General features: G+C 38.5%; 1 protein-coding gene across 1 annotated transcript in view; it reads left to right on the top strand.

Moving 5' to 3' along the window:
* USP24 (ubiquitin specific peptidase 24) overlaps positions 1-24,049 on the top strand; it is a 150,815-nt gene that overhangs the window by 74,617 nt on the left and 52,149 nt on the right. The window contains 15 exon segments of the mRNA XM_017869403.1: positions 40-155; positions 3,398-3,464; positions 3,678-3,788; positions 4,494-4,592; positions 4,707-4,880; positions 8,130-8,215; positions 8,382-8,475; positions 9,840-9,995; positions 12,943-13,040; positions 16,002-16,097; positions 16,210-16,438; positions 17,132-17,291; positions 18,170-18,325; positions 20,260-20,330; positions 21,129-21,289. Of these exon segments, the coding sequence (XP_017724892.1) occupies positions 40-155; positions 3,398-3,464; positions 3,678-3,788; positions 4,494-4,592; positions 4,707-4,880; positions 8,130-8,215; positions 8,382-8,475; positions 9,840-9,995; positions 12,943-13,040; positions 16,002-16,097; positions 16,210-16,438; positions 17,132-17,291; positions 18,170-18,325; positions 20,260-20,330; positions 21,129-21,289 (1,874 nt within the window).

Raw genomic sequence — 24,049 nt, 5'->3', positions numbered from 1 at the left:
AGAAACCCTGATAAAGAATGACTGTTTGGTATCTTTTAGGCAGCCAGTTCAGCACTTGGTGGCCCCACTCTAACACATGCTGTGACCAGAGCAACAAAAATGCTTACAGCAACTGCCATGCCAACTGTAGCAACCTCAGTTCAGTCTCCTTATAGGTAAGTGATCAGAAGTGAAAAATATACAACACACACACGTCAGTTTTCTTAAATGGTATTTTTTATGTAGGTTTCTTACTGATTTCTTCATTTTGTATCATAATTTTTGCAAGCTGTCATAATCCTCAGAATTACATGTTCCCCATCATACACCCCTGAATCTGTGTCTCTTTGGAAGTTCTGTGTGTAGGTCATCACCAGAACCACCCAAGTACTGCCCTGTGCCTGGTGGACAAGTCTTCTTGTTTTAGTTTTTATTTGATTCATTTTACTTTTATTCTATGTAGTATGAATAACTTACTGTTTAGAATGGAATACACATACATTGTATGAAGATTAATTTTTTTCAAGTTTAAAATATTTACTTAGGTTTTTCTCCTTGAATACTCAAGCTCAGAGCATTAATAGGGTAAGCAGAATGAAGTGGAAGATGATTAATTAAAATTATGCATTATAATATAATCATAGTCACTAAAATATTCAAATAATAAAAGTATTTTCAAAATAATTTTAGTGAGAACTTTATCCCCCAATGTTTGTGTTAAAACTTTAAACTGACATTGTCTCTTTTTTTTTTTTTGTACATTGTCTCAATCTATTACATTGCTGTTTTTTGAGTTTTCAGTTATTATTGATGAAATCTTTTTTATTTTTTATTTTTTGAGGCCAAGTCTCGCTCTGTTGCCCAGGCTGGAGTGCAGTGGCGCGATCTTGGCTCACTGCAAGCTCCGCCCCCCGGATTCACGCCATTCTCCTGCCTCAGCCTCCGGTGTAGCTGGGACTACAGGCGCCCGCCACCACACTCGGCTAATTTTTTTTTTTTATATTTTTAGTAGAGACTGGGTTTCACCGTGTTAGCCAGGATGGTCTCGACCTCGTGATCCACCCGTCTCGGCCTCCCAAAGTGCTGGGGTTACAGGCGTGAGCCACCGTGCCCAGCCATATTGATGAAATCTTGAGTTTAGCATCTGCTGTAGTTCTTTGATGTCAGAGAACTACAACAGACGCTAAACTCAGATTTCATGAATAGGTGATATAGGAGAAACAATGCATAATTTGGAACGTTAGATGGAAGTAACTAAAATACTTTTGTGGGTCTTTCTGAGCCTGTACTGGTAAGCAGCACCACGTCATTGTTTCCCAGAAAACTGGCGAGTGCTCTGGGAAGGGCTTGCTCTCCGTACCTCACTCTGCTGCTGCCCTCTAGTGATGGGTACTCATAGAGTCTGTCTCTACTCTAGAGTGACTATTCTTATTCACAACTGAATAAGGATATTCCTTTGCTTGTTAAAGCCTTCCTTTAAAAAGGGGGAATCAAGGCAGTGAGTCCTTTCCCCATTCTTCTTTTCCTTTTTTTTTTTTTTTTTTTTTTGAGACGGAGTCTCGCTCTGTTGCCCAGGCTGGAGTGCAGTGGCGCAATCTCGGCTCACTGCAAGCTCCGCCTCCCGGGTTCTCGCCATTCTCCTGCCTCAGCCTCTTGAGTAGCTGGGACTACAGGCGCCCGCCACCACGCCCGGCTAATTTTTTGTATTTTTAGTAGAGTCAGGGTTTCACCGTGTTAGCCAGGATGGTCTCGATCTCCTGACCAGGTGATCCGCCGGCCTAAGCCTCCCAAAGTGCTGGGATTACAGGCTTGTGCCACTGCGCCCAGCCCATTCTTTTTAAAAATGACTTGAGTATTGTGTACTATACTTCGTTAATATGAAGGAAGCCAACAAACTCAGCCTTTTCCGACTTCATTTTTAAATGGCAGAAGTAATGATAGATTCAACTCATGATAAGAACACTAACATGACTTTCACATTCCTACATTGTTGGAAGTATATCTCAAATAGACTTTCATTTAAAATGTATATTAAGAATTCCCAATTACATGTTTGTAAGATGTAGTCCATCTCTATGACTCAGTTCCTTATATTTATCTGATAAATTAGAATGTAAGTGTATTTTATGTGCTGTTGGGTTAGGATGTCCAAACTCCTACTTCTTTAAATGACTATGCTTTTTGTTTTTTTCTCTTTACTAAGTGCTTTTTATTCTGAATCATTTCATATTTGGTGGACTACAGAGAAAAACCACATAATTTAAAATATTCTTATTACAAACTCTAAAGAGGATTAATAAGAATATATAGTTTCAAAGTCGAATTTGAACCAGAACATTGTAGTTTATCTCATTTCACTAGTTTGGAAAGAACTTTTCAGTATCCATAATTGTTCCAGCTTGGTGTAGTGGGATTTCTGTCATCTGTACAGTATTTCATAATAACTGTCTGTGATTTAATTCATTATTGAGGCATAATTTAAAAACAGTTCACTCAATAGTTCACTCACTTATTATGGACTTAAATATTTTCTGAAAATTTTTCATCTGAATTTCAAGTTCTAGTTCTTGCCCATAGACTGGAATAATTTAGAACTCCGTTAAATATATTTAACAGAACTGCTAAAATGTGTTTAATCAGCTGTTTTTTAGAGTGAAATTTTTGGTACTGCTAATCAGCATACCAGACCAATTGTTAGAAACTAGCACCTCTTTTCAGTTTTAGATATATACCTCTTTGAAATATCTAGACTCTCTGGAATATAAAATGTTTAAATTAAGAGGACTTGGATTTTCATTTCTTAATGTTAATACATGCAGTGTTCTCTTTAGTAAAGTATGGGGTTATGACTATATAAGCTGATGAATATTGCAGTCTGATTATTTCAACTGATAAGTAAGCTCCCATAAGTCTTCAACCAAAAGAGATCTCAGATCTCATTTTCAGATAGCAACGTTTGTTTGTGTCATACTTACTGATTTGCATTTGTCTTCTAATTCTCAGGCAGTTCAGAACTTTGTCAGATTTCATGTGTTCACAGAATTGTATGTCATATTTTAGTTACAAGATTAATGAGAGTCAAACTCACTGATTTCATTCTTGATGAATTAATGGACAGATAGGCCTAGAAACCCAGGTCCTCCATTTGTGGAATAACTGTTTAAAGAATTAAAAAGAAGAAAGGAAAGGAAACATGGGGAGGTACAGGCTTCTCCCTTATCCCATCTGTATGCTACAGCTGTCAGCTGGTAGAACGACCTCCCCATTGGGTAAAAGGGAAGTTTAATCTTTGCAAATCTCAGTCTTTGACCACTGAGTGCTAACTGTTAATTGTGGTTTTGGTGAAACAGACTAGAATTGAGGTCAGATCAGTAACTCACTTCAAATACTTTGTAATACTTTTTTTTTTAATCTGTAGATCCACTAAACTTGTAATAATTGAGAGACTGCTGCTTCTGGCAGAGCGCTATGTGATCACTATAGAGGTAAGCCGCCTCCTTCTTTTAAGACGCATGTTGCTTAGGCTGGGCTCAAGCCATCTTGCCACCTCAGCCTTTCTAGTAGCTGGGAGTTTAGCACACCACCAAACCCAGTTAGCCTCTCTTTTCTTAAGAAAGCATCTTCATTCATCATATGTACAAAGGTATATATTTCTGATGTGGTACTGTCCATCTGACTTGACTTATTTGTTTTTTAAGGATTTTTACTCTGTTCCACGAACTATTCTACCTCATGGTGCCTCATTTCATGGACATCTTTTAACTCTTAATGTTACCTATGAGTCTACCAAAGATACCTTCACTGTCGAGGTAGGTTTATATTAAGAACTATAGCCATTTTCATGTTGTCTTATTAGTTTCATAAAGCAGTCTTGATTGAGATAGCTGCATGAATAATCATTCTAAAGTTTGTTTGGTAAACAGATGTAGAATAAAGACCTGAAATGAAACTGTGGGGTATAAGCAGATATATAAATAAATATTATATAATGTCAGGCAGTGGTGAGTATTATAAAGAACAAATAAGAGTAAAGTAGGATACATTGGTGAGGACGGTGATAAGAGGGTGATGGGAATGCACAAAATATTTTATTTAAAGGTGGACAGGGAAAAGTCTCTCTGAGGTAGTGACGTTTGAGCACAAACTTGAGTAAAGTGACAGGGTAAGTGACGTTTGCTTGGGAGAACGTTCCAGGCAAATGGAGGAACAGGTACAAAGGCAAGCAAGGTGGCTGGTGTGAGGGGAGCACAGTGAAAAAGGGAAAGAGTGGACAACACCGCAGTGGAAGAAGGGCTTGAGGTCTCATTCCGTGCTTGATGGGGAGGAGGTGGAGTGTAGAATGGAACATTTAATTATAGCAGAAGGGAAGCCTCACGAGGGTAGGGATTCTTGTCTTTATGTTCTCTGCTGTGTTCCCAGCTTCTAGAACAGTGCCCATTACCTAGTAGATGCCCAGTTGTTTAAATGAATAAATAAATGAATTCTCTCACAACATGTTTAATTTTATTTTACAGGCTCACAGTAATGAAACCATAGGGAGTGTCCGGTGGAAAATAGCCAAGCAGTTGTGCTCTCCTATGGATAATATACAGATATTTACAAATGATAGCCTGGTAGGTTTAAAATAAGCAGTTTTTATGAATAATAAATGATATAATATAAATATTTAGCCTGATATGAATAATTTCCTCTTTTCCTCTCAATAATTAAGAAACCACTTTTTGCAGCTGACAGTGAATAAAGATCAAAAGCTACTCCACCAACTGGGCTTTTCTGATGAACAGATCCTTACAGTGAAGACTTCTGGCAGTGGGACCCCATCTGGGAGTTCAGCAGATTCTTCAACCAGCTCCAGTAGCAGCAGCAGTGGGGTTTTTAGTTCTTCATATGTCATGGAGCAGGTACTGGGTGATCAATTTCAATTTAAAAACAAGAACTTAACAATCACTGTCGTTTTGTATTCAGCCCATATGGGTTTGGATGATGATATCTTTTCTCTCAGACAAGTTCTGACTCTTCCAAACTGTATAACAAATGCTGGGATTTAGTTGAGAGAAGAAGATAATATAATTTACCAGCCTTCTGAATCAATCACTGAATGATTCTGCCTGGCCACTCACTGTCCTCTCATGCATCTCTCTCTTCGTTGATTTTTTTTTCCCCTCTCTACTGGGTCATTCCCATTAGTGTTCAAGCATATTGTGTTATTATTTCTGCCATCTTAAAAAAACTCTTCACCCCATTTCCACTTTAGTTTCTGCCCCATTCTCCTTCCAAAATCAGCAAAACTCCTTGAAAGAGTTGTCTAAACTTCTTTCCAGCTTTTCTTTGACATCCTGTCTTGATCTCTCTTGATAAGAATTAACCTCTTTTCAAGTTAGTCTGTCACCTCCACCTCTTAGTCCTTGTCTTCTTGGTGTTTTGTTGAAGCTGATACATGTGGTCACTTCCCCCTTGGAACACTCTTCACTTGGCTTTCAGGACTTGCGTGACTTTCCACTGCCTCTCTGCCTGTTTGGTTGGTTTTTTGTTTTTTGGTCTCCTTTGCCAATTTCTCTTCATCTCCCTGATCTCTGTACTGAGGAGTTCCCTGGCCCAATCTTTGGACCTCTCCTCTGTCTACAGTCATTCCCTTAATAATCTCATCCAGTCTCCAGTCTCCGCATATTGTGTGTACATTGCTGACTTCTGGTTTTTAGCTTTAACCTGAAGTTCAAAGAAATGGATCCATCCACTTAACATCTCTTAAGTGTCTACAAGGCACCCCAATCCTAATTTATCCCAAATTGAACTCCTTATACCCTTTTCCCCACTACCTCACTCCCACTCCAAATCTCTTCTTCCCACAGTCTTGCTGTATCGCAAATGATGGCATCTCCAGCTTTCTAGTTGGCTCATGTCAGAATCTTTGGGTTCCTTCTTTCACACCCATGTCCATGAGCAAATTCTTGACTCCACCTTTAGAATGCATCGAGAATCCAGCTACTTTTTTCTGCATCCACAGCTTGCACACCAGTCTAGGCAATCACCATGCCTCACCTGGCGTGTTTTTAATAGTATCCTAACTGCTCTCACAGTTTCTGCTCTTACACCAGTTCAGTCTCTTCGCTACAGGGCACCCAGTGGCCCAGGATCTTACTAAACATAAGTCAGATTGTACCACTCGGCCCGAGTGGCTCCTGTCTCACTCAGAATAAGAGCCAGTCTTTATTGGGACCTTCAGGGCCTTCCTAATGTGTCCCCCAGAGCCTCTCCAAGGTTGTCTCCTGTGAGCTTCTCCTCTCACCACTCCAGCCGCACTGGCCTCCACGTTGGTCCTCAAATAGCATGGTCTGTGAACTTGCTCTTCCCTGTGCCTAAGCTGTTCTTTCCTGATACACAGGTGGCTCACTCTCACTTTCTTCAGCTTTTACTCATATTCTCAGCCAGCCTTCTTTGACGGTCTTATCTAGATTTTCAGCCTCTTTCTTATCCCTGTATCTTTTTATTTCCCTTCCCTACTTTATTTTTTCTTTAGCATATTGTGTATTTTATTTATCTTGTTTATGTCTCTCCCCTAATAAAACATAAGCTCCATGAAAGCAGATTTTCTTCTGCTTGGTTCACTGCTGCATCCTCGACACCTAAAACAGTGGCTAGAACACGATAGATACTCAATCAGTATTTCAGTGACTTCATGAATTAGTTTATTTTGTACCTTCTCTGTGTTAGGACTCCAGGTGTACAAAGCTGCGTAAGACGGTTCTGCTTTTTCGGCTTCTATAGTCTAGAAAGCAAGCTAATGTAAAATAAAGGTATTGAAAAGACATATACAGTTTTTCCCCCTATGGTTATTATATATATTTCTTTAATTCCAAACATAAGACTTTGTGTGACTGCATCTTTTTAATTTACAGAGCATAAACCTTACTAGAGAGATCAAAGAATTCTTAAAGTTTAGTGCAAGTTGAGTAGTCCTTAGGATTTTAGAATATTTGCATATACATAATGAGATATCTTGAGGATGGGACCCAAATCCAAACACTAAATTTATTTATGATTCATATACACCTTATATACATAGCCTGAAGGTAATTTTATACATCTTAAATAATTTTGTGCACGAAACAAGATTTTGACTGAGATCGGTTACATGAGGTCAGGCATGGAATTTTCCACATGTGATGTCGTGTTGGCACCCAGAAAGTTTCCGATTTTGGAGAATTTCACATTTCAGATTTTTGAATTAGGGATACTCAGCCTGTGTTGGTATTGTGGAGTTGTCAAAGTTAACTGTATTGAAAGATTGGGTGTGGTGGCTCATGCCTGTAATCCTAGTAGTTTGGGAGACTGAGGCAGGAGGATTGCTGGAGGCCAGGAGTTCAAGACCAACCTGGACAACATAGTGAGACCCCCATCTCAATTTTTTAAAAAAATTATGTTTCATATATAACAAGAATTTTAAAAAGAAATCCCACTCAGAATGGTATTATAGCAGATAAATAACAACAAAACAATGTACATAGTATCTTCAAGTTTAATAATTTTAACTGTCTCACATTTATCCTGAATTTATTAAAATCTTCCCACTTATAAATACAATGTGTAATGATGTCTGATTTCTTATTCCTTATAATCAGAAAATAGTACTTTAATCATATCCGAATCTCTTTTATGCGGTTATAACCATTTTGTCTTTTCTGATCTTTAGGAAAAAACCATGGTAACTTCTTTTTCTCAACTTAAATTACATATATCTAGTGTTATGTGTGAATGTAGACACATAAACACACTACTTTTGTTTTCACATCACTCACCCTGTTCTCTGCTGGTGAGCAGTCATTAGCTTAGTGGTGCCTGCTCTCCATTTTATTAATCACATATGCCCTCTGCTTTACCTCTCTTCTACTGTGCCTGCCTTTGTCATCTTAGTCCCTTCACTGGCAGGTGGCCAGGAGAAGGGAGAGCAAGTAATACACACTAGAAGGTAGTGATCCCTCATCTATTATGTTCCCTTGTGGTGTTCTTCAGTACAGATGAGCACTGTGCTTCCCTCAAGCTTTACGGTGACCAGCCTTTCAGAACTAGTATTTTTATTGTTTGTAAGTTTGATTAGGAAAGGAGAACATTCTTTTGTAAATTTGAATTTCTATTTTGCTTTTTTCCATCAGGAGAAATCCCTCCCTGGTGTAGTGATGGCTCTCGTATGTAATGTATTTGACATGCTTTATCAGCTCGCCAATCTGGAAGAGCCAAGGTAAATATAAATATTTGTGAGACTTGGGCAGAGAGAAAGTTACTAATATTAGGGAGCCAAGTCACTTTTCACTTGAAATGCATTTTACTTTATATTCTATGCAAATGGACTTTGTTGTTAAACTATGGCTTATATGTAACAAAAATTTGTATTTGAAAAACTTCAGGATAACTCTACGAGTACGGAAGCTTCTGCTCTTGATACCCACTGATCCAGCTATTCAGGAAGCCCTTGATCAACTTGATTCTTTAGGAAGAAAGGTATGAGTATTTTTGATAGTTATTTAACTAGCATGACAATTTTATATCACAATTCAGTGAGTGAAAATGCAACCTGAAATCACATCAAGGTCATATGATATCTTTCCCATACTGTTTTTTCTTCTTTTGAAAAATACCTTTGCCAGCCCATTGCAGTGACTCACACCTGTAATCCCAACAATTTGGGAGGCCGAGGTCGGAGGATGGTTTAAGCCCCAGAGTTCAAGACCAGCCTGGACAATGTAGGGTGACCCCATCTCTACAAATTAAAAAATTACCCTGGTGTGATGACATGTACCTATAGTCCCAGCTACTCAGGAGGCTGAGGTGGGAGGATAGCTTGAACCCAAGAGGTTGAGGCTGCAGTGAGCCAAGATTATACATGCACTCCAGCCTGGGCAACAAAGTAAGACCCTGTCTCAAAAAAGAAAAGAAAGAAAGAAATACCTTTGCCATAAATGGAAATCAGAACTTAATGTTGGTTTTAAAGTATCTATATAAAAGTCAATAATGACATCAGATTTCAGAACTGGAAAGAACCTTTAATATCATCTACCTTTCCACCTCCTCATGTTATATATTAGGAAACCAAAGCTCAAAGAGATGAAGTTACTTGTCCCAGATCAGACTCTAGTTGTGATTCAGCTGAGAAGTTTTTCATTAGCTATGATGCCTCTTTGAATCTGATTGTTGCCTGTGTCTGAGTTGCTTATATAAATGGATTACCATTTAATTTTTTCACAGTCGATATTTAAAGTTCATTTGTGTTAATTGTTAGAATGTTGTTCCTTAAGAGATTTATCTATATATTGATATTGTGTCTTATCTATAATACTGTTTAATTATGTTCTCAGAATAAATTCATGTAGAAAAAGTTGTTAGAACTGTATTTTCTATTTTATAATTTAGTGTTAGAAATTTAGGTCAGCTCAGTCATGTCATTTATTGCTTGTAAATTAATTTGAAGGATAAGCGAACTAATGTAATTATAAAATGTATCACTAGTATTAGCTTAACACATTTTTCAAGCCTACCACTTTAGCAGTCTTATAATTTTATTATCAGTATTTAGAGATACAAATTTTAAACACAGAAACAAATTAAAATGACCTTCTCAGTGTTGCTTAGAATACATGCTCAGAAGCATTCATGTAGTATTTGAATCTTATTGAATGTTTAGAATTTGTATGATCAAGTTTGATGTTTTAATAGTAATGTGGTTTTATGAAGTTAATTTTTAGAAAATAACATTGATGTGGCTTATATTAAAGAGGGAAAGAATATTAGAACATGTACTAAGATCTATTTCTCTTTAATTTGTCCTTTTAAGAAGTTTATGTCTTTTTTTATTCTCTTCAACTTAGAAAACATTGCTGTCTGAATCAAGTTCTCAGTCCTCAAAATCTCCATCCCTGTCATCAAAGCAACAGCACCAGCCAAGTGCCAGTTCAATTTTAGAAAGTCTGTTTCGATCTTTTGCCCCAGGAATGTCTACCTTCAGAGTGCTCTACAACTTGGAAGTAAGAAACCTAATTTCTTTCCGTTTCCTTTTGACAGATCTATTTGGATTTATAGATTCATGCTTTCAGATGTCAGAAATAAGTAAATAGGTTTCTGTTATGTGATGATTGGTTGAAAATTAGTTTTAAGAAATAGATTATAAATTGAAACTTTTTTGCCTTTGAATATGCAAAAGATTATTTCGATCACTACCTTAGCCCATTTGGGCTGCTATAACAAATCACCATAGACTGGATGGCTTAAACTGCAAGCATTTATTTCTCATAGTTGGAGTGGCTAGGGAGTCCAAGATCAAGACACTGGCAGATTCGGTGTCTGGTGTGGGCTGGCCTCCTGGTTCATAGATGGTACCGCCTCACTGTGTCCTCACTTCCAAAATAGGAATTTTAGGGGAATACAAGCACTCAGTTCATTGTAATTAGCCTCCCCAAAGGAAGCTTTAAACCAACACATTTAATTGTTTACTGTCTACAAGTCATGGTGGTAGTTAAAGGAACAGAGTTGGAAAAAAACAAGATATTCTCTCCAAGATCTTATGAGTAAGACATATGGAAGCTGGATATACTGAGTCTGGATGGCAGAGAGTAAACAAAGCACTATGTGAAAGTGACCAACTGGAATCAGTTCTGCTCTTGAAGAGTAATAGGTCAGACCCTCATACCACTTTTGGTTTGAAGAAAATAAGGCCCTGAATGATTTTGCTTTGTCTTAGGAAGTTATATCCAGGCAATAAAGAATCCATATCAGTGCCTAAGCAATCTTAATTATTATATCATGTATCTTAAGTACACAAAAGTCAAACTTTTTAAGAGGGTACCTGCATTTTTTCCAAGTTTCATTTCATTGACAATCTAATTGGGAGCATATTATTATAGTCCTTCGTTTTCCCACTCATTGCTTGTACAATGTGATAACTTTTCATACAAGCGGTATCTTATTGCTTCAAGGTGTGATGACATTTCATATTTGCCTTAATCATTCTTGTGAAAAGACATATTGGTCTAAAAGGAAAAGTATTTAGCAAGTATTTTAAAATTAAGCATGTCCTTATTTAGTGTGAACATTTAAAAATATATGCAGTATTCAGCATGAAAACCATGTTTGAGGTTGAGTCATCCCTGTGTTTAAGAATTAACTTTATGAAATGTAGTAGCATTCAGTGTAGTATTAAGTTATAACAACAGCTTGAAGTACCAAAGTGCTTTCTGTTTATATTTTACATTTTCGTGCATACTGCGGAGGCTTATATTCAAAATGAAAATACTAACTTAGTGTTCACCCTGTTTAATAAACAGATGTCAAAAAATAAAATGTATGCAGTATTCCAAAACAGAAAATTGCCTAGGAATTTTTAGCCCATTTAAGTCTGTAGAATTTGCATCTTGTGATTCCTGCCAGATCTGTCATTTGTTTTAAATGATTATCTCCAAAAGTTCAAGTGTAATTTTAACACCCACATTTGATAGAAAACAGAATGGTCCAACAATGGGTCAACTTGTCATCAACTATCCAAATTACATTATCTTAGAGCCATAGCACTGCAGTAGTAAAATACCTCTGGTATCATTTTAGGACTCCTGAGTAAGTGTGAATTCCTTTGATATTTTTTGTTTTGATTTAGATACACAAAATAGTTGGAAACCTAACACTCCCAAAAGCTCTTATTTTGCTGTCAGCTAAAAGGTTAATTTCTTTACAGTTTGTTCATTAACTTTTACTTACCTGCTAGGAAACTTCAAAGTGGGTATTTCTGTGTCTTTGAAGAAACCTGTCAATTCACTAAATTGTTGTCCATTAAGCATGAGGTGGGTGGGGTCGGAGTGTCCATGTAGACAAAGAGCTATATAGGCTTGAAGGGCTTAGAAGAGCACAGGTTCCTTTTCTCCCATGTAATGCTCTTTATCCCAGGTTGGTGGACCTGTTTCTCCAAGAGCAACCTGAGAAGAAGGCATCTTTAACAAAATCCCACATTAAGTTCTAAACTCATAAAACTCATGGATTCATAGAAGCAGATTTTTTTAGACTAGAAAATGATCTTGAGCCACATCTAGTTAAGACTGAGGCAATGTGAGTTTTTATTTTTAAATCGTAACTAAATAAGCAGTTGTTTACTGAGTACTTGTTTTGTCCTGATGCTTCTACTAAGCACCTTAAAGCTTGTGCTGTAGTATTTAATCCTTTGATCTTCCTGTAAAGGTAATTACTATGCCCACTTAGTGATGAGAAAACTAGGACAAAAGGGAGCATTGTATGCCTAAGGTCTCTCAGTTAGGTAAAACTAGAATGTGAACTAGATTTGTAGTCTTGGCTATAGTATGGTTATTTGTGTGAAATTCTGCCCAACCAAAGTATTCAGTTGAACTCCACTTTAGGTAGGCATTGCGGCATCATAGAAGGGCATGAGTGTTAGAATGAGACACATCTGAATTTGAATTCTAACCATGTGATCTTGGGTGGGCGGTCACTTAACCTACTTAACCTTTCAGGTCTCAGTTCTCTATCAAGTAAAATACATATGCCTGATACATTGTAGATGTTCAATAAATAGGAGTTAGAGTTATTGGGGAACTCATCTTGCATTTTTAATATATGGGCTGTTTTATAAAACTTTGGTTTGTATCTTTCTAAAGAATATATCTAGCATATCACATGGAATTATCTGTTCTTATCTAAGCCTGAGGGCCTGAGACTTTCATGTTTGCCAGTTTCATGAAAAGAACACACCAACTTTCTCTAGAATGGAAAGATTTTTCTTCCAAAGTAAATAGAATAGGGAAAATGTGATTATTTTATCGTGAAACATCAGCTTCTACATACTTCTGAGGGAAAAACAGTGTGCAACATTTAAAGAAATTCTAACTCAAGTTGTCTGAATGTTTTATTTAATAACGGAGTAATTTCTGCTGAAAATATGTGAATGAAAAATTGTGCTTACCTATTTCCTAGGTTCTGAGCTCCAAACTCATGCCAACAGCTGATGATGACATGGCCAGAAGCTGTGCCAAATCCTTCTGTGAAAACTTCCTCAAAGCCGGCGGTTTGAGGTTGGAGTTTCAATGTCATGTTACATGAGTTGCTGAAAATGAATATAGTTATTTTAGTTAATTTCCCCTGCAAAGTCTTGCTTATTCCTACAAGGTATCATATGACTCATTGTGAGAGTTCTTATAAGAAGGAATGATGTTTCAGTCCTTTAGAATATTTTAAATCCTTTTATTACTTCTGATTATTTGAAAAATGTATGGAAGCATGTCTCCCCTCTGGTAGTGGGGGACATTTTCAAGAAGAGTAGAAGCAAGGAGACTGTATCTGTTTCTTTTGTGTCTCATGTCAGTTTGAAATAAGGTGAATTTGATCCCTGTGAATCCATATTGTGCAAGGTATTAGTGTTGTGGATGCAAAGATAAATTAGATATTATCTCTGCCTTTGAGAGGCAGCTGATGGTTTAACAAAGAATAACAAACAGCTAGGTAACTATATTATAAGTATTAAAACAGGCCAGGCATGGTGGTTCGTGCCTGTAATCCCAACACTTTGTGGGGCTGAGGCAGAAGGATCACTTGAGCCCAGGAGTTTGAGATCGTCCTGGGCAACATAGTGAGACTTCATGTCTACGAAAAATAAAAATAAAAAAATAGCTGAGTGTGATGACATGCACCTGTAGTCCCAACTACTTGGGACGCTGAGGTGGGAGGATCACTTGAGCTTGGGAGGTAGAGGTTTCAGTGAGCCATGATTGCACCACTGCACTCCACAAGATCCTGTCTCAAAAAAAAAAAAAGATATTAAAACAGAGCTATATATAAAAAGTACTTGTGACGGGGAGGGGCGAGAAAGTGGTGGTTAAATTGGTTGAATTTGCTTAGGGTCATAAGGTTAGGAAATGATTCACAGAAAATGACCGTTGAGCTAGGAATTGGGAAATTATTTACCTAGAAATCCTCTAGGTAAATAAGGAGGGAAAGAGCACTCCAAGCTGGTATGGAGGGAAGGATGAGTGAGAGCATGAAGATGCATCGCCTCTCTTGGGAACCTCAGTTGCCTGGTGAGGTTCAAGCAAAGGATGAAGGAGAGAAACGTGTCAAGAAGGGTCTCATTGGGGAATATGAGTGTTGTCTTGTAGTCCATGAAAAAGCAGGCAGTTTCTAAGCCAAGAATTACCTGGGACAATTACTCTGGCAGCAGTGAAGAGGACGAAGGGAAATGGGAGAGACTAAAGGAAGGGAAGACTGAGAACTGACAGTATTCAGAGAGGAGATGAAGAGCAGTGACAGAATGACATTTATGACTAGGTAGAGGGTGGGGACATTTATAAAATGGCCCTGTGGTTTGTAGCTTGGTAGAGTGGGGAGATGGTGAGTCATTAGTCAGTATGGGAAATAAACACAGAGAGATGGAAGGAACAGAGGAAAGCAAGAGAAATAAGTTTGATTGCATACAAGGTCCTTCCGAGTCATGTGAAGTAGATGGTTTGGATTGGATAGGGTGCTTGTTAGAAAAGTGGAGAATGGCATGAGAGATTTGGGAGCGTGTGAGTAAAACCACGAGGGCATAATCCAGCTGTCAGAGCTGAGTGGCAAGTGTAAGGCAGGAAGGTAGCATCAGGGCATAGAGATCTCTCCTTTCAGATGAGTCAGAAAAAAGGGGTGACAGTAAATTGAAGAGAAAAATAACTGAGGGGAAAGTTGGCTTTTCTGTTTTGATTTTAGCTTGTGAAAGACTGGAAGACTTGGTTCTCTTCATAGGCTAACTAAAACAGACCAATGAAGGATAAAAAAATAAAGATAAAAGAGAAAGGGGTAAATGATGGGGCCAACTTGTACTGCAGTTGGAAGCAGATTTTCTCTAGAAAGAAGTAGGCATGCCATTTCCTCTGGGTAAGGAAAGCATGGACACCAGCTCGACGCATGAGCAGAGGATGGTTGAAGGAATTCATGTGAGGAGATCTGGCACAGAGAAGCTGGGTAGGGACCTTGAGGAGGTTGAGGGGATGGGAAACAGGGAAATGATGGCGAAAATTATTCCCAGGTATCGTAGAATGTCTGGCACACATGTGTAGCTTTATTCTGTGTTCAACACTGTAGAGGTGGTTTTAGTAAAAGCTCCTTTCATATCACTCAGCCATTTACAGGGCTGTCAAACTAAAGGCATTAAACATTTGGCTTATTTGTGTATATCATTTAATTCATGTACCAAATATTGTTCTAAGCACTGAGAACAGAGCAGTGAGTAGATTAGACCAAAATCCACATCCTTATGAAGCTTACAGTTTAGAGGGGGAAACAATTAACGTAAGTAAAAATATGTGTCAGGTGGTGAGGAGAGCTGTAGAGAACAATAAAGAAGGAAGCAGGGATTCGGGGGCTGTGATTTTCAGTAGGGTGATCAGGAAAAGCTTCACTGGGGTGACATCTAGCAAAGACCTGAGGAGATAAGGGAGCGAGACCCAGGAGAAAGCTTTTCAGAGGAGCAGCCAGCACACACCCATGCATGGGGACCTGCCTGGAGTGCCTGCAGAGGCCACAGGAGGCCAGTGTGGTTGGGGCAGAGTGAATGAGGCAGTGCTTCCCATTCTGAAATGAGACAGAGGTCTGGGACATGACATTGTAGAGATACCAGAGGTCAAGTTACGAAGGATCTTAAAGGCTGCTGTGAAGACTCTGCTGTTTTTCAGCGTAGGAAATAGGAAGCCATTGAAGGATTTTATGCAGAGGAGTGCCATGATCTGACTCAAATTTTCCAAGGATCACCCTGATGGGTCTTTTGAAAATAGGTTTGGAAGGTGGAGAGTCAAGAGCAGAAGCAGGGAGAACAGTTAGGAAGCTTATAGGTATCATAGGAAATTATTATGATAGATATATGTAGGCTCTTTATATGACAGAATCGTGTAGAAACTAAGTGATTGATAATATTGATGACCAATTACATTACTGTACTTATGGAAAATTTAAAATGAAAGAAATAGAAGTCTTTAATATCCTGCCTTTTTTTATTCTTTTTGAAGTTTGGTTGTAAATGTCATGCAGAGAGACTCCATCCCATCAGAAGTAGACTATGAAACAAGGCAGGGTGTTTATTCCATCTGTCTACAGCTTGCAAGGTATGTAAATAGATTGCATTAGTCTCAACAGGCAATATTTGACTTTTCTTTCAAATCATGTTTTAAATAGTGTGAAATGGACTCAGAATAAGTCTAGCTATTTCTTTTTAAGATTTTTACTTGTTGGACAAACAATGCCCACGTTATTAGATGAAGACCTCACCAAAGATGGCATAGAAGCACTTTCTTCCCGCCCATTCCGAAATGTCAGCCGGCAGACAAGCAGACAGATGTCCTTATGTGGTACCCCAGAAAAGTCATCCTACCGACAGTTGTCAGTGTCTGACAGGTCTTCTATTAGGGTTGAGGAAATCATCCCTGCTGCTCGAGTTGCAATACAAGTAAGTGATTTGTGTATTCAGGACATTTTAGTACCTCTTATTCAGAATGTCCGTTTAGGAAAAGGTGCTATGGGGATTTAAAAATGATTAAGACATGAATATTGCCTTCAAGAAATTTATGGTGATTTAAAGAGAGATCACTAGGGCATAAATAACTCTAATTCCAGGTAGAAAGTATCAGGTGTTGTAAAACTACAAGATAAAACGTTCTGTGTGTCTTCAAAGTAGGTAGAATGATTTCCTTCACCTGTGGCTGTGATGGGTGATTTTATGTTATAGATGGCATTTGAGCTAGGCCTTGAAGAACAGATGAGGATTCGATATACAGAGATTAGTACTTAGAAAGTTGGAGAAAGGAGATTTGTTCAAGCAAAAGGGAGCACACGTGCAAACTAGAGACAATACCAGAGCTTATGGGCGGTCACGAGGTCATAGTATGTGGGAAAGGGGAAAAGTGAAAAAAAATTGGTAAAGCGTAATTTGAAGCCACAGCATGAAGATCAATCTGTTTTACAGATGAAAAAACAGAGAAATTGAAAGTCCTTGAGCAGGATGGCAGCTTGAGAAAGGCCATCCTTCTGGATGACCTTGGAGGGAAAGGAGGCTTATGAAACAGACCTGTAAGAAGGTTGTAGATGTCAGGGCATGTGTTCAAGTATTGCTTTTTCTCATAGTACTTGTTCCATTCTTTAGACGATGGAAGTAAGTGATTTCACTTCTACTGTGGCTTGCTTCATGAGATTATCATGGGCTGCGGCTGCAGGACGGCTTGATCTTGTTGGGAGTAGCCAACCAATTAAAGAAAGTAATTCCCTGTGTCCTGCTGGAATTCGAAACAGACTCAGCAGTTCAGGTACTGATTAAAAAGAGACAGTAATGAGAACATTGGGTAAGAAATAGCCATAAGAATTATCTATGTGTAGGTTTGCCAGAGTCACAAAAGGAGGAGACCCTCTTTTGCTTGTGAGCATGAGTAAAAATTCATCAAGCTCTGTATACACTTAGTATTTATGCATGTTCCTATATGCATGTCATGTTTCACTTAAGAAGAAAAATATTTATAAACACACAGAGTAAGTGAAGAAACCAAATCAGCAGTTTTTTGCTTAGCTGAGTATAAAAATGTCATGAAACCAATCATTGTGGCAATAATACAAATTCATTTAGAATTCTGTCCTGGAAAACAGTTCTTTTCTTCGTTTGCCAGGTTATTTTTCATTAGGCCTTTTGAAAATATAGCTTTATTTCCCAGCTTTGTTTGGTCTTCCTGCTAAATCTCTGTTTTAGAAATACCTCAATAATAAAGGAAGTTTTTAAAATGTTGACATACAGTAAAGCGTGTGGGGTTTTTTGGATTTTTGTGTGCATATAACCCGTCTACATCAAGTTATAAGGTAGAAAACATTTCTGATATCCTCTGGAGGGCTCCCTCAGGCCCACAGAATTGCACTATTCTCATTTCTGTCACCTGAAATTAGTTTTGCCTTGTGAACACATTTTGATTGCCTGCAAATGTGTTTTAAAGAAAAAGTAGTTAGAGTGTTTCAAATACAGTGTTAAGTCTCTCTTGCTTCTTGGACCTAAGTGCTTTCTTGATTTTAAAAACTTGATTTTCTTGACATTAAAAAGTATTTAATGTCATATGAGGATTCTGGAACATATAGTAAAAAGATTAAAATATTGCATAGTTCCTGTTGGATCCACAGTAAATTTCTGCTTACCTATTTTCAGGAAGCAATTGCAGCTCTGGAAGTGAAGGAGAACCGGTAGCTCTGCATGCAGGAATCTGTGTTCGACAACAGTCTGTATCCACCAAAGACTCGCTGATTGCGGGAGAGGCTTTGTCTCTTCTTGTTACGTGCCTACAGCTTCGGAGCCAGCAACTAGGTGTGCTGGAGGCTTGTTTGTGATTAATCTCTTTCAGGGAAAGGCCACGTTTCTGTTGGGAATTATTTACATTTCTTTATAGATAAGGTCCCATTAGTCGAAATGAAAAAGGCGGGAAGTTGGGATGTGGAGTAGCTAAGGATGATGCTAAAGTAGCTCATTCTGAAGAAATATTTATTGAGCACCTTCTGTATATGGGGTTCCACAGTTGCTGTCACCAGGGCAGTGTGTCTGCACGCCACGAGCTTGCTGTCTAGTTGAGGAATTCAAACAGCCCAAATTTACTAGTTTGTAAATTACAGAATTAGAATTGTATATCAATTTCTGATAATGACTCTAGTATTAAAAATTGTGTAACTTGAGATGTACCCTTTCATCTTTATTGTTGGCTTTGGTGAACGGGGACCATTACTCATCATTCTCTAACATGAGAGCACCCCAGGGCTCAGCTCCTCATCATCTATTCTCTATCTCCATTCATTCCCTTGGTGATCTCGTGCAGTTTCACAGTTTTAAATTCCTCTATGTGTTGACAACACCTAAATTTGGGTCTATGGCCTGTACCACTGTCCTCATATCTCCAGCTGGATATCAAATAGACATCCCAAACTTCTCATTTCCACAACTGAGCTCCCCTAATCCTGCCCATATCACCCTAGAGTTTTCTCAACTTAAAAGCAGTTCTGTTCTTTTAGTTGCTCTGGCCAAAAACCTTGGCTTCATCTTTGATATGTTTTTTTTCACCCCCTACTTCTAATCTGTCAGCACATCCCCCTTCAAGCCCTCTCTAGATTCTACCCCTTAGCACCCCTTTCACTGTTGGTGCCCTCTGAGCTGCCATTGCTTCCTACTTGGACTATAGCAAGAGTGCCCTAACTCATCTCCCTGCTTCTGCCTTGCAGTTTATTCTTTATCAGCAACCAGGGTGGACCTTCTACATTTTAAGTCAGAGTGTGTCACTCCCCTTTCAAAGCCTTTCGGTGGCGTCTCAGTTCACCGAGTAAAAGCCAAATCTCTACAAGGGGTGGACATGGTGTACTCCTTGATACTTCTGTGCCTTTGTTTCTACTCTCCCTTTTACTCACTGTGCTTCAGCCACCCTGGGCTCCTTGCTGTTCCCCCAACAGCCAGCATACATTCCTTCCCTTGCGCTGGCTGTTTGTTCTCTCTTTCCAGTATGCTTACTGAGACTTTTCCCAACCACCTTTGAAAAAATTACAATGCTCTTCTTGCCCCAGCACTACCCAGACCCCTTACCTTATTTTTTGCCTGTATCATTTATCATTTTATAACATGCAAAATAATTACTTATTTATTGTGTTTATTATCATTATCTCCTCCCCAACTACACTGAAAGCTCCATGAGGACAGAGACTTTTATTCATTTTGTTCCCTAATGAATCTCCAGCCCCCAAACACTGTCTGATGTGTAGTAGATTCTCAATAAATAAATATTCAGAAATGAAGTTTTAGCAACTCCACTTTTAAAAAGTGTACTAGTCCTACTCTTAGCTGTTTGATTTCGTTTAATTTTCCTAGAATTGTTTAACAGAGATATTTTCAAATCAAGATGAAAAAATAACTTCCCTCCAAACTTTTATCTGTTATTATTTGTAAGTTTATTTTAGGGTATATTTTATAGTTTGCAACCATTGATAGTTTCTCAAGGCAAGACATTTATTCTGTAACTGGTATGTGCAAGGCATTGTGCTAAAATATGGGGCCCAAAAATAAGACACAGTTTCTTCTCTTAAGTAACTTAGAATTTTATGGGGTAAATGGACAGGCATGAAAGCAGTTGTAAAAGGTTCTGAATTATTGTGTGTAAAAGAGATGAGCTTATGCTTAAGATGAGCTTAAGAAATTAATCAAAATTTGAAAATGCATTACCTAACTTGTTTCACACACCCACATCCCCCATTTCTTTTTCTTAGCATCTTTCTATAACTTGCCCTGTGTTGCTGATTTCATCATTGATATTCTGCTCGGATCACCAAGTGCTGAGGTGAGGATTTTTCACATTCCTTACAAAACTCCTTTGGTCCTGTTGTTTTGTGAGCTCTCTCAACTACCTGTGACGTTGTTGGGAATACAGGAGTGGCATTGGGTGCTCTCAGGGAGTGTACAGAGGGGCTGCAGACCATGAAAGAAAAGTAACCATTTGGACTCTACTGCCTTTCCTTCTACTGTCTCCTCCATATGCCACCAAAAGTTATGAGACTAGTGTTAGTAAGTTATTTTTGTTTATAACAATGTTACAACCAGTGTCTGACATCCATAACTGGCAAGGGCAGCTGGCATTAAGCATCCACATGTTGGTCAGAATCAGGAAAGATCAACCTCAACCCATAAACTTTCTTTTTTTTTTTTTTGAGACGGAGTCTCACTCTGTCGCCCGGGCTGGAGTGCAGTGGCTAGTTCTCAGCTGACTGCAAACTCCACCTCCCGGGTTTACGTCATTCTCCTGCCTCAGCCTCCGAGTAGCTGGGACTACGGGCGCCCGCCACCTCACCCGGCTAGTTTTTTGTATTTTTTTTTTTGGTAGAGACGGGGTTTCACCGTGTTAGCCAGGATGGTCTCGATCTCCTGACCTCGTGATCCGCCCGTCTCGGCCTCCCAAAGTGCTGGGATTACAGGCTTGAGCCACCGCGCCCGGCCTAAAAACTGAAACACTCATACCTTTCTAGTATCCTTCAATAACTTGAGTGACTAAATAGGGTGGACTTTGGAAGAAAATCACTCTTGAAGTAGTCTCAACATGTTGATTTATGTCTGTCCTTTGCTGCCGATCATGTAATTTCAGATTCGCCGGGTTGCCTGTGATCAGCTGTACACTCTTAGTCAGACAGACACATCAGCGCATCCGGATGTGCAGAAGCCAAATCAGTTTCTTCTAGGCGTCATCCTCACGGCTCAGCTGCCTCTCTGGTCTCCAACTAGTATTATGAGAGGAGTCAATCAGAGGTATGTAATAAAAATGGAAAAGCTCACCTTCTACAGAGAGAGGATACATGATAATTTGTGTGCTGCTCCCCTAAAGTCCACAGGGCATTATTGAGATGACTAGAATTTCTCCTTTCTTCTTCTGACATTTGGGTCCTGAAAGACGGCATTTGGATAGGAGAGTTAGAAGAAATACTGCCAGGCCTTGTTCTCCATACCCCTAGTTCTCACTTCACCCTGTGTGATTCATCTACCCCAGAGAGAAAAAGGAGTTCACCTGATTGGTGAGAGCCTGGAATTACTGGAGCCCAGTCACTATGTAAAGGTTATACTGATTCTTTCCCCTTGTGCATCACTTTTTCAGTGCTGATATCTCATAGCTCCATGTCTAGAGGTAGCCGGGGTATCCTCCTGGCTTGCTTTCTTGGTTTTATACATGCTTCAGTATGTAAGAGAGCTTGTAGTCCAGGCTCATGAGGTAACTGTTCTGCCTGCCCCATCTTACCTCTACAGGTGAGCCTGCATGCATGTGCTCCTCAGTCTAGTCCCAGGGTAGGAGGTAGGGGTCTCACATTGACCTCAAGTTCATACAACTTTTTCTAACTCACCTTTACCACACAGCCCCTACTGTGGGGCTTATAAAGTGTCATGGAGATTTGTGAAGTCAATGTTTCCTTTCCTCGTTTATGTGCTTTATAAATTAGGTCCATCTCCAAAACTTTTGCGTCATCCTAAACTGAAACACTATGCCCGTGAAGAAGTAATTAAATGAAAGACTGAAAAATTTGACTCCATAAAAATTAAAATTTTCTATATAGGAAAAAAAATGCCTCAAAGTCAAAAGTCAATCACCAAACTGGGAAAATAAATCTGCAACATACATGACAGACAATAAGCTAATTTGCGAAAGAGAGAGAGAAAGAGAGAGAGAGAGAGAGATAACTATTACAAATTATTAAGCAAAAGACCAACAGCCAAGTTAAAAAGGGACAAAGAATGTAAACAGACTGTTCAAAGACATGTAGATTTTGTTTGAATTGCTAAATTTTTTTTATTGTGGTACATATACATAACATAAAATTTACCATTTTTGAGGTGTACAGTTCTGTGACATTCAGTACATTACATTGTGATGCAACCATCACAACTGCCTATTTCCAAAACTCTTTAGTCATCCTAAACTGAAACTCTGTACCCATTGAACAATAACTCCCTGTTCCCCCTCCACCATCCCATGGCAACCACCATTCTACTTTCTGTCTCTAAGAATTTGACGACTCTAGGTACCTCATATAAGTGGACCCATACATTATTTGTCCTTATATGTCTGGCTTATTTCACTTAGCATAATGTCCTTAAGGTTTATTCATGTTGTAGCATGAATCAGAATTTCCTTCCTTTTTAAGGCTGAATTATATATCATCGTATGTATAAACAATATTGGTATATCCATCCATAGATGAACATTTGGGTGTTTCCACCTTTTGGCCTTTGTGAATGCAGCTACAAACATGGGTGTGCAAATATCTATGTGAATCCCTGTTTTCAGTTCTTTTGGGTGTATACCCAGAAGTGGAATTGCTAGATCATTTAGTAATTGTGTGTTTGATTTCTTTGTGGAACCACCATACTGTTTTCCACAATGGCTATACCATTTTACTTTCCCACCAGCAATGTACAAGGATTCTCATCATTTCTCCGCATCTTAGCCAATGCTTATTGTTTTCTAGGATTTTTGTTTTTGTTTTTGTTTCGTTTTGTTTTTGATAGTAGCTATCCTAATGCATGCGAATTGGCATCTGTGGTTTCAGTTTACATTTCCTTGATAACTAATGTTGAGCGTCTTATCTTGTGCTTGTTGGCTATTCATGTATCTTCTTTGGAGAAACATCTATTTTAAGACCTTTGCTCATTTTTAAATTGGATTATTTGTTGTGGAATTCTTTATATATCCTGAATATTGATCCCTTGTCAGATAATACGATATGCAGATATTTTGTCCCAATCTGTGGTTGTCTTTTAGCTCTCTTGATGGTGTCCTATGTATGTATTTTGTCTTTAGTTGCCTGTGTTTTTGCTGTTGTAGCCAGGAAATTATGGCCAAATCCTATGTTACAAAGTTTTCCCCATTTTCTTCTAAGAGTTTTATAGTTGTAGTTCTTACATTTAGGTATTTGACCCATTTCGAGTTTAGTTTTGCATATGGTGTAAGGTAAGGGTCTGACTTCATTCTTTTCCATGTGAATATCCAGTTTTCCCAGTGCTGCTTTTTAAAAATACTCTCCCCTCCCTATTGAATGGTTTTGGTACCCTTGATGAAAATCAGGACCATACGTTTGAGTTCTGCATTTCTATTCCATTGGTCTATATGTCTGTCTTTATACCAGTATAACACTGTTTTAATTACTATAGTATTGTACTAAGTTTGAAATCAGGAAGTATGAGTCTTTCAACCTTGTTCCTCTTTTTCAGGATTGATTTGGCTACTTGAAGAGTCCATGTGAATTTTAGAATGGGTTTTTCTGTTTTTGCAAATGTCTTTGGGATTTTCATAGAGATTTCATTGAACCTGTAGGTGACTTTGAATAGTAATGACATCTTAACAAGATTTTGTCTTTCAATCCTTGAACACAAGATGTCTTTTCATTATGTCATTTTTAATTTCTTTCAGCAATGTTTGTAGTTTTCACTGAACAAGTCTTTCGTTTCCTTAAGTTGGTTCCTACGTATTTTATTGTTTTTGATGCTATTGTAGGTGGAATTGTTGATTTCTTTTTCAGT

The sequence above is a fragment of the Rhinopithecus bieti genome, unplaced genomic scaffold (genome assembly GCF_001698545.2).
Source record: "Rhinopithecus bieti isolate Rb0 unplaced genomic scaffold, ASM169854v2 scaffold_4916, whole genome shotgun sequence".
Classification (NCBI taxonomy): Eukaryota; Metazoa; Chordata; class Mammalia; order Primates; family Cercopithecidae; genus Rhinopithecus; species Rhinopithecus bieti.
Note: the sequence above shows the minus strand (reverse complement) of the source record. Positions and strands in the feature narration are given on the sequence as shown.